Below are 11,009 nucleotides of genomic sequence, written 5' to 3'. Positions count from 1 at the left end.
AAGCTGAATTATCTTGCTTCCCCGTGGTATGATCAAAAGTTTATCGACTAAGCACATTATTTTGCGTTTTAACTTTTATAATCGATTCAGTGCCAAGTCGAAAAATGGCAGCGAAAGGTCTTGTGTTCCTGGCATTGGGAGTTGTTCTGTGGGGGTTTGCGGGCCTAAGTTTTGGGCTTAGCCTTTTGTCTGTGTTTCTTATTTACCTGATAACAGGAGGCTGGAGATTTACCCGGAATGCAATAATAACACTACCAAGAGATGCACAGTAAGTCAAACAATAACCTAGCTTCTTTGTTGTGTAGGCCTAGAGAGGTAACTTATTAAGTTACTGCTTCTTTAATTAGAATGGGGCCTAATATTAATGTATACTATTGTTATATAAATATTGATGGGTAGCATAAATAAAATTAGGATTTTAATATTCACTAGTAAAAGATTTGGAGGGCACCACTCACTGCAAAGATTCATTGAACTTTACTGTGGATATTTCAGTCATTAAAAAATGATATTCAATATATTTTATAACATTTTATTTTTTAAATATATATTTCTGAATTTCAGTGGTATTTATACTTTATTCGCTATGAAGTACATGCTGTATAAATATCAACGTGACAGTATGCTTGTCCACAAACTCTTTCAAAGGAACGTTAAAAAACATCCAAATAAAATAGCCTTCAAGATCGAGGATAAGACCTGGACATTTCAACAGATTGAAGATTACAGCAATTCTGTAGCGAACTATTTCTCTGGGGCAGGTTACAGACATGGCGACACTGTGGCTATTTTCATGGTTGGCAGACCAGAGTTTGTCGCCATATGGCTTGGATTGTCCAAGATAGGAGTTGTTGCTGCGCTAATCAATTTCAACCTACGACTTAAGTCAATGTCCCACTGCGTGTCCGTATCAAATGCTCGTGCCATGATTTATGGAAGTGAGCTATCAGAAGGTAAATTTTGCTACTCTTTTAAAACATTTTCTAAATTAACTATTGATCGTCTTTGTATTGATTTTAAAAACCATTCATTTAAAGGCAATCATTTCTTTCAAAAATGTTATTCTATCATAGAAAATGCCAATCTAAATAATGTATTTTATCATGGCTTCTTTACTTTGAACAGCCATTTCAGAAGCTCAAGGATTGCAGACTCAGGGTTTGCAGTACTTTTGTTTTGGTGATGTCCAACCTGGGGTTAAAGATGCCATTCATCTAGACCCACTCATCCAGTCAGCCTCAACCTACTGCCCAACCTGCCCAAGAGAACTCAAAATGAAAGGTAATAATGCTGGTTCTCACTCAAGATTCAAACTTTACTGGTGTGTATCATACTCCATCATGTAGAATATCATCCTTCAATCAAGAAGGGTAATAATAGTCCTACCCCTTCTAGTCTACTAGGAAGGGAATAATCCCCTTACTATATGCAAGGAAATCTATAAAAACTAAATGTTTATGTTCTTGGATGTAAACATTTATTACATAACACTATATAATAATTGTTCTGAAGGATAATTAGTCAGTTTCAAAATATATACAGTAACAGTATGTCTAGTGGATCATTTAGCATGCAATACTGTACAAAGTGGGTGGGGTATTACAGTTAACTGTAGTACTGTATGTACAATATAAAGTTTTTTTTGTATACCAGCTGAGGCACTGTAAGTGGTGGGTGTGATGTTTACCTAGATCCTATTGTGATAGCAGCAATGTAAGTACTTTGATACATTGTAATATTTGTCCACAATTAATTATTCCAGATAAACTTACCTACATCTACACATCAGGTACAACAGGCTTGCCAAAAGCAGCTGTGATAACGCACTCTCGGTAAGCTGCAGTATTTTCTTTTTAAATTTATTTATTCGGTAACCAGCGGCGATTAAAACTGCCACTGTTGACACTAAACATAATAAACTTTCGTAAATATAAAACTACAAACATTAAATAATAATTCTTAGAGTGATTTTACAATCTTATTTAAAAAAATAAAGTTATCTAAAAAAAATTGTCAACACAGGGAAGAGCATTAAGCTCATATGGTAATTTCTGAAATAAACCATGTTTCTCTATTACAATATCTGTTCCTGGTTTCGTCCAATGCGTAGAATTAACAAATTTCATAATCTCAGTTTGTAATTCTGCTCAGAGTATTGCTTGTGAATATGTCGGTATTCAATCCATTTTTTGTTGATTTTGTTCTTTCCAGCTTTATCTACATGGCAACCGGAATGAACCTTGGATTTAATTTCCGTAGGGATGATATCATCTATTGTGCCATGCCACTCTACCACTCGGCTGGGGGTATTGTAGGGGTGGGACAGGTGCTATTATATGGGTGCAGCATGGCTATTCGCAAGAAATTCTCTGCTAGCAGATTCTGGGATGATTGTATTAAATACAATGCAACTGTAAGTAGTTTGATGGTAACACACTGATTAGATTCCTAACAGGCAAAGTTAAGGAATAAAATGAAGAAAATGAATTTGATAAATATTTAATAAAAATAATAACAACAATTTGTAAAGTGCAAACATCACCACCAAAATTGATGCTCAAGGCACAGTGTTTAAAAAAGAACAACAATTATTGTTGTCTTGGGTAATAAATGTTAACATTCTTTTAGCCCACTATTAAGTATTTGCAAATGGCACTTTATGTGGAAATCTTTATGGATTTAAAAAAAAACATTGCGAAGAATTGCCAAGTCTTGAAACAAGAAGACTTTTCTTCAGGACCACCTACATTGAGTAATAAAAAAAAAAGAGACCATTAATGTTTCAAATTTAATTTGTTTCTAATGAAGGTTATACAGTACATTGGAGAGATTTGCAGGTACCTACTTAATCAGCCTGACCGTCCATCAGACACTGGCCATAAAGTCCGAATGGCCATAGGCAATGGCCTACAGAGAAAATTATGGACAGACTTTGTTTACAGGTTCAAGATACCAAAGGTAGGTGGTCTTGTTTGCGATTTGATGTTGTTTTTTTTTTTATGTTATTCTTACTTAATTATCTTAATGAATGTTTTATATTATTCTATGGTCATACCGTTATTATTTAATTATTGTTATTATATGTGGCTTGCCATACCAAAACGAGCATAATGTCACTCAATGTTAATCTGAGTAATTAGCATTGAATATGGCAGTATTGTATACTTTAGTACAGAGAAGCTATAATACTCTTAACTTTGGTAACTTTTAAATGACCTATCATTTTAAGCTTATGAAGTGCATGGGTGTATCCAGGATTTTTTCTGGGTGGGTCGTGATCATAATTTTTTTGGCCTTTTGAGTGGGAGACGGGAAAATCGATTACAGCACCACCAGCTTGAAGCAGATGGCAGGCTCAGTTTCAGAATTGCTGGAATTGAGATAGATTACGTCACGCAATTGGCACGGGCCTTTGGACTCTTTGCTGGTACCTCATCAATGCTTTTTCATTTATGTCATTGTGAAAAGGCCCTAAAAAAAATGTCTTTGAAAAATGCCTTTGAAATTTTTTTTTGAGGGTGGGGGAGGGTCATACGACCTTCCCGACCTTTTGGAGGGTGGTGGGGAAGGTCATACGACCTTCCCGACCCCCCCCCCCTCCTTTCATACACCCATGAAGTGGAGCATATGAATATATTAAAAAGTCAATTTTCTTTGTTTGGCCACTGATGCTGGTTTTTTATTATTTATGTTATACACATACTGTTTAAACATACAAAGAACAGCATGTGTCTGAAATATTTTTTAAATATCTAAATACTGAAAGCTTTTAATAAATTTGAACTGAAGTATTGATTACAGTAGTTGAATACAATTTTATTCCTAGATAGCTGAGTTTTATGGTGCCACAGAAGGCAACACGAACATCATCAACACCACAAGTTATCCAGGTGCTGTTGGCTTCAATTCTATCATCCTTCCCCGTGTTTATCCTGTGACACTGATCAGAGTCGATGAGGTCACAAAAGAAATTATCCGAAATAAAGAAGGTCTATGTGAAAGATGCAAACCAGGTGGGTTATGGCTTCTTTACACCTGTGCCTTCTTACAGTGACACTTGGCCGAGTGGTAAGTCAGGGGCACCGCTAACTACAGCCTATAATGCTGGTTCGAGTCGCTCTTCACCCAGAGTTTGGTTGGCAAAACAAGTCTTCATGGATAAGGACTTAAAATGGACATCTGGCTCGCATGCACTTTAAAGAACCCATTGCATATTTTAGAAAAGAGTAGGGATTTCCTTCAGTGGCAGCACCAGCAGGGGGGGGGGCAGGACAGCAGGGGCTTAAGTCCCCCCACCAGAGAGGTCAGGCAGTCAGAGTAAAAAAGATATAAAAATAGACCCACGCCAATCCAACACATGTCTGTCACAGTTTGAGAGTGTCATTTCTGGTCATCCAAAGGTTCCTCCAGCTCAGGCCTACAAGCTCATGTCCCCCTGTCGAACAGCTCAGGCCCCCTCCCCCAGAAAATATATCCTAAAGCCGCCACTGGTTACCTTGATGCCTTGGTTCATTTCATGTGGCTCTTTACAGCAGCTAGTGAGTTTTGGACCAAGTGTAATTGAGCACAATGAAGCTGCAAATTATGGGTTATTCTCCTACCTTTACCCCTTTACTGCTACATGGTGGTTCGTAAGCATTTACGTTTTTTAACTGTTTAAAATGTAAACAACCTGAAATATAAAATTTATGTTTGCTTTAATACCTTTAAAATAATAATTCGAGGCCACTTTTGCTAAGTAAAGAGGGCAGGCTTCTTTTCAAAATGATTGCTGTAAATTTGGGGAAATAGTACTATAAAACAATAAATAGGGCCACTGTAACATCAACCTGTATCATGGAGTGTATTAACCAGCATTAAATCACCTAAACTACTGTATAAACCAATTTATTTTGTTTCTTTTAATTCATCTTTATGTTCAGTGTATGTACTGTACTACCTTGAAAAGTCTATGCTATGGGCTTCTTTTCAAGGCTAATTTTGCAAACTGAAGAGGTGGGCTTCAATTCGAGATGGGCTTCTTCTTGAGATTAAGCCCAGTGGGCTTCAATTTGAGATTTTATGGTATTTTACTCATTGATTTTAGGACAAGTTGGGCATCTCATTGGGAAGATACGGAAAGGAGATCCCACAAGGGAGTTCCATGGTTATGTCAACAAGGAGGCATCCGGAAAGAAGATAGCATGTGATGTATTTCAGAAGGGAGACAGTGTGTTCCTCTCAGGTTGGTGGTTAATGGTGTTGTGGAAGTGTGTGAAAGTACACGTAATCTACTTACCTCTTTTCAACCAGGTAAATATGGGTACCTGGAATGATGGCATCCTGATATGGAGTGTTAGAAGTCTTTACTCAAAAAGTTACTTTATTTGAATACAATTGCTTCAAATCAACAAGGATTGAAAGGTTTTTTATATCAAAGTAGAATCTTTACACTACTAGCTGATAAAATAATTTAAAACTTTGTTATTCAATTACGACAAACAGTTATCAGTGTCTACCTATTACATAGAGGGCATCATTTCAACCACTGAACTAACCTTTTTTTCTCCTCAGGTGACATGTTGTACATGGATGAGCTAGGCTACATGTTTTTCTGTGACCGTTCTGGTGATACATTCCGTTGGAAGGGAGAGAACGTTTCCACCACCGAGGTTGAGGGCACAGTGACTGGGCTGTTAGGCCTTCGTGATTCTGCTTGTTATGGTGTTGACATACCAGGTGGGTAAGCATTTAATCATCACATTGCCAGCCTGGTAGGCCTTCATGATTCTGTCTGTTATGACATTGAGAAATCTATGGTCCGACTGATTATATTTCCACAATATAATTATAATAGAAATTGTCCAATGTAGGACAAACATTGAAATTTGCACAATTTGAACAGATATTTAAACAAGTATGATCAGATATTTTCTGTTGTTAATTAAAAAATTGACCTAACCTCAAAGATATGGAAAGAGAGCCAAAGCATTCTGATAAAACTTGGTACAATAACTGATTTCTGTAGGTTCATGTAGTATCTTGCTTCAATACTGTCTGGGGTCATGCTGTTAGACTGCTCATTGGTGACCCTGCTACGACTGTGCCAGTCAACTGATAATAGGAACTAGAATTCACTATACGCAATTATTTGCACATTAAGCCACCTGTGTAGCTTTTATAATTATGGATTCACATAAACAAACGAACGACTGTTATAATCAAGGAGTAACCCTTTCATTTATGTAATGCAGGTACTGAAGGGCGGGCTGGAATGGTAGCAGTAGTTGGCTCTGCTGGAGATATTGACCTTGTGTCACTCAACCAGGGTCTGCAGAAGGCTTTACCAGCTTACGCTAAACCAATCTTCATCCGATTCACTGACAAACTGGATATGACATGTAAGTATCTTTTAATCAATCAACTTGTAAAGCACCAATTCAAATATTCTCTAATATGAATATTGTGGAGATATCTTTAAAGATGTTTAATCCATATTCCATTTAAATTGTTGTTTCTGATAATGAAAGGAAGGAGGAGCATACTCTGTGAATAATAAATTAAAAAGAAGATATGTAAAAGAAGTAATGTATAAGAATAAGGAGAGAAAAACTGCCCAGTAAACTATATTAATTTTCCTTTGTTGTACTTTAATAATAGAAAACATAAATATTAATAAACAAAACAGTTTGTAACATCAGTTGCATAAGCTTCTAGAGTACTAAAGTTTTTGTATATTTCCATTAATTTTTTACAGCCACTCACAAAGTTAAGAAGACTGCTTTGAGAGAAGAGGCATACCACTTACCAAAAGTAAATGGGGATGCTGTTTACTACTTGGATGGTAAAACTAAGAACTATGAGCATCTAACAGATGATATTTATCAAGATATATTGCAAGGAAAAATTCGCTTTTAAAATGGAAAAATAATAACACTGTATCTGTCATGAGGACACAACACATCAACAGCATATGAAGCAAAGAGGGCAACAGCCATTTAGACTAAGCCTATTTTCAGAAAAGAAAAATTTGACAATTGGTTGGAATAAATTTGAGGCTTGTGCAGTATGAATGTAGGGTTGGCGAAGCCTGCTGGAATGCCACTGTCCATTCAGATGGACTCTTGTACAAGCTGCATCACAACGAACAGCTAGTTGTATGATTACTGCAGTCTGAGACAAATTAAAGGCAGAGCCACCATGCACTAACATATAATGTAATGTTGAAATTATAGAGAGAGTGCCTGCATTTTGCCAAAAAAACAAACATATATTGATTGTGGTATATGTTAAAAAGATTTATAAATATACCGGCAATACACACTATCTACTTTAATTGAATTTGAGGCATTCCTAATCATGAAAAAAGCAGAATAAAGTCGATTTTTGTAGTGATGGTAAAGAATATATTAGGGATTTTCTATCTATGATTTTTTTGCAATAGGTCACAAATTGAATATTACATCTTGTTATAATTTACTGTCTTCACCTACTTCCATTTCTAGTACTATTCTTGCATTCTGCTTAGTATGTGAAACTGACATATCCTCATGCCAATGAAAGCATAGAAAAGTTTGCTAATTTACTTTGCGATAAAACAAATAAGTATCTAGTATTATATGGGTCTATATTACATCTTGTTGTAATTTACTGTCTTCACCTACTTGCATTTCTAGTACTATTCTTGCATTCTGCTTAGTATGTGAAACTGACATATCCTCATGCCAATGAAAGCATAGAAAAGTTTGCAAATTTACATACTTTGCGATAAAACAAGGTCTAGTAATCTCGAAAGCTCTGATGAGGGCAGTATAATAGATGGAGTACAGTATATTGGCTCTAACAGCTGCCCATACAAAAAGGATCTATTAAGCAATCAGCCGGGTATTCCTAGATCTCCTCAGCGGAGCTAAAAAAAACCCCATTCTAATGACTCTTTAGATCCTTGGTTCTATAAAAAAAAAAATACTATCTTTGTTAAAGGTAACAAACTTAATGATTGATTTAAAGGAATTTTGCAGCAAAGTCTGTAAATAATTGGAAATATACTAATTTTGAGCTGTGTCTCATTGGAAGGTTAATATATTTGATCCTTTTAATATATAAGCAATTCCATGTTTTAATAAGCAATTAGTAAAGATGCCCATAGTACACTATAGGAAAATTATTATACGAAGGTTAGATTTAATGCTTGAAAAATTTCCCTGAGGGCCTGCAAAGCCCGAGGGAAATTTTTTAGTTTATTAGGGCCCATTGATTTTAGGAATTCCTTAATTTTTCATGTTTAATATTAAATTTGAAGTAAATTTCATTCAGGTTCTAATCAAGCTTGTTTTACGTAAAGTATTTTCAATTACCACTTGTCAACAATTGACAATTGGGTGAGTGTCTTCCCCTCTCTTTCTGCGCAAGCGCACATCGTCCTAGTATAGAACACTAGCCTAGAATTCATAGTGGTGCGCGATAATTGGTCTTGTGCCGCAAACTTTAAAAAGATCAAGCCAAGCGTGCAATTTGAAAATATAGTTAACTGTTGGGGATAGGCAAATAACACTAGGAGTTGGAGTGATGACATCACTATTATTTAGTGTTTTATAAAGGTTTTATCACAGGCTGTATATACACTTATAGCCAATGAACTATTTTGTTTTTGTTGTTTTCATTTGTTGTGGAAGTGGTTTGGCGGAGTGGGAAAAGTTTGGTTTCCCAACCTCGAGGTCAGGGTTCCAATCCCTCGCTGTGCATTCCACTTGTGTCCTTGAGCAAGGCACTTTACCTGCATTGCTTTTCTCCACCCAGGAGTATAAATCGGTACCTAGTAGTGTTAAATGCCAAAATGCGATGATCTAGCTGCTGCAACGTTATGAAACTCTCCCATAGGTAGCTTTGAGTTTGTGTTCCATAGGTGTTTAATCCAATGACTGGGGGTAATAATATGAAGTGCTTAGAGTCCTTGTTGGTGTTAAGTGCTTCATAAGTCTAACATGTTATTAATATTATTTCAGTAAATAAGAAAGTACACTGTAGTGTGATGCAGATTATCATGGTTCTGTATTTTAAACTTTATTTTCATCTTCAGGAATCACTATAGATATTTCAGTATTATTTTCCAGAGGCCTAAATATTTATTTACTTTTAATGGAATTATAACAGATGTTTTTTAATTTAAATCGTACCTTGTACACCACTGGAATCTAGAAAAGTACTTGCATGTTTACAATTTTTGTCATAAAATTAAGCCCAGTACTACAGCAATTCTTTTAATGAATCCAAAATAATGTTGAATGAATTTATGTATACATAACTGTATTATAGAATGAAATTTACTCCGGATAAAGAGAGGGAGGCCATGATTCAATAACCGTATTGTTAAAGGAATGTAAACTGTAACATTTAGGCAGATTGTATTTCTTATACACTATTAAAATAAACCTACTGTATGTAATTTATTCCATTAAGTTGTTGCACAAGTACTTGCATACTCTCCTAGCACTGGTAGGCTTTTTTTCAATTTAATTGTGTAAAGCATGTACTTTATTTCAGACTGTTGAAAATAAATGTGTACTTGCTGTAATATTGTAGCAGGATTAAATGATGCTCATAAGATATATTTAAAGGAGGACCCCTTCCAACCCCACCCCAGTTTAACCTGGAAGGCGATGCAGAAATATGCAACTGTCCTCTATGATGCAATACTGCATTGCATAATAAATTTAGGACGATTCAATCATAAACTTAGACTGAGAGGATATGTACTTTGCTAAATTCGGGTTTCTGATATGTCTTTGTGGTCTCCTATGCCTGGTTTTTCCTTAAAGTCGCTACACTGCCTCTACAGTGTTTTCAATGCAGTCGTTGTTTACTGTGATCTTCACGCTCTGATCAACTGATGAGCACAGCCCGTCTTGTTGCTTAAAGTGCATATTGTCATAAGAAAGTCTGACAGCATTACTGATGTGCGCTTTTAAAACTCAATTGTATCTAGATCTATTGCTACTCATTTTCATATTTCAGCAATCTTTCAGCCAGTGGCGTAGAAAAATATTTTTCATTGGGGGTGGGGGATGATTGGCGTGTTAGCCAGTGTCGTAACACGCGTGGGAGGCAGGGGGAAACTGCCCCTTCCCTGACGGTTTTTATCGGGCTGACCAAGCCGTCCTACCGGGCTGGGTAATAAGAGAAAAGAGGGGAAAGGGAGGGAAAGAGAAAGAAGAGGAAAATAAAAGGATAGAAAAAGAGAAGAGAAAAATAAAGACAAGAATATAAAGGAAGATATCATAATGACCAGACTCACAACACCCTGCAACCCCTTCTCCACTTCAAAAACTGTCATAACTCCTTTGATCTATGCTGCCCGATGGCGTAACCACTGGGGGACAAGGGGTAAATATCTATCTTTGAAAAATCTTCCCCACCCCTTTATAAATGCCCTTTCATCCCCTGAAAGTGCCTAAAAACCTCAAATTTCGCGCGCATTTCTATTTAACATGGACCAATTTCCTCTAAAAATTGCACATTTTAGGGAGTTTTGATCAATTCCAACGAAATTAGAATTAAAAACACCGGGGGACAAGGGGAAAATATCCATCTTTGGAAAATCTTTCTCCACCCCTTGACAAATTAGAATTAAAAACACAAAAATATTTTGCGCGCTTGGCGCGCATTTTTTAGGGTTTTTTTTTTAGTTTTATCCTTTTAAGTTATTTAAACATATAATAGTCCCAAACTCAAGAAAGACAAAGTTAAGATAGATCATTTTAACCTAAAAGAAGGGCCTCAATGTGTATAGATGGTGAAAGAATATGTTTGTAATAAATAAAACCATTATGATAATGCTTATATTTAGTTGCAAACACACGTGTGTGGCCTATATTATAAATAAGATAAGCCCTATGTAGTATTGTTTTCTATATGGGGGGTGGGGTGGGTATGGTAAATTACTAATGAGGATTGTATGTTATTATTATTATTATTATTATTATTATTATTATTATTATTATTATTATTATTATTATTATTATTATTATTAT

At 35.8% G+C, this 11,009-nt stretch overlaps 1 protein-coding gene across 1 annotated transcript; it reads left to right on the top strand.

Moving 5' to 3' along the window:
• The first annotated feature begins 68 nt into the window (after nucleotides 1–68).
• Nucleotides 69–9,452, top strand: LOC117118607 (long-chain fatty acid transport protein 4-like). The gene is made up of 11 exons (XM_033263239.1): nucleotides 69–268; nucleotides 565–953; nucleotides 1,126–1,281; nucleotides 1,763–1,832; nucleotides 2,212–2,413; nucleotides 2,809–2,958; nucleotides 3,827–4,013; nucleotides 5,087–5,224; nucleotides 5,554–5,718; nucleotides 6,234–6,380; nucleotides 6,737–9,452. Exons 1-11 carry the CDS (start codon nucleotides 105–107, stop codon nucleotides 6,895–6,897), a joined length of 1,929 nt encoding a protein of 642 aa, XP_033119130.1. The 5' UTR covers nucleotides 69–104; the 3' UTR covers nucleotides 6,898–9,452.
• Nucleotides 9,453–11,009: the final 1,557 nt, after the last annotated feature.

Source organism: Anneissia japonica, unplaced genomic scaffold (assembly GCF_011630105.1).
Source record: "Anneissia japonica isolate Jap-2015-1 unplaced genomic scaffold, ASM1163010v1 scaffold376_len1572418_cov194, whole genome shotgun sequence".
Taxonomy (NCBI): domain Eukaryota; kingdom Metazoa; phylum Echinodermata; class Crinoidea; order Comatulida; family Comatulidae; genus Anneissia; species Anneissia japonica.
This window is presented reverse-complemented; position numbering and strand designations above follow the sequence as displayed.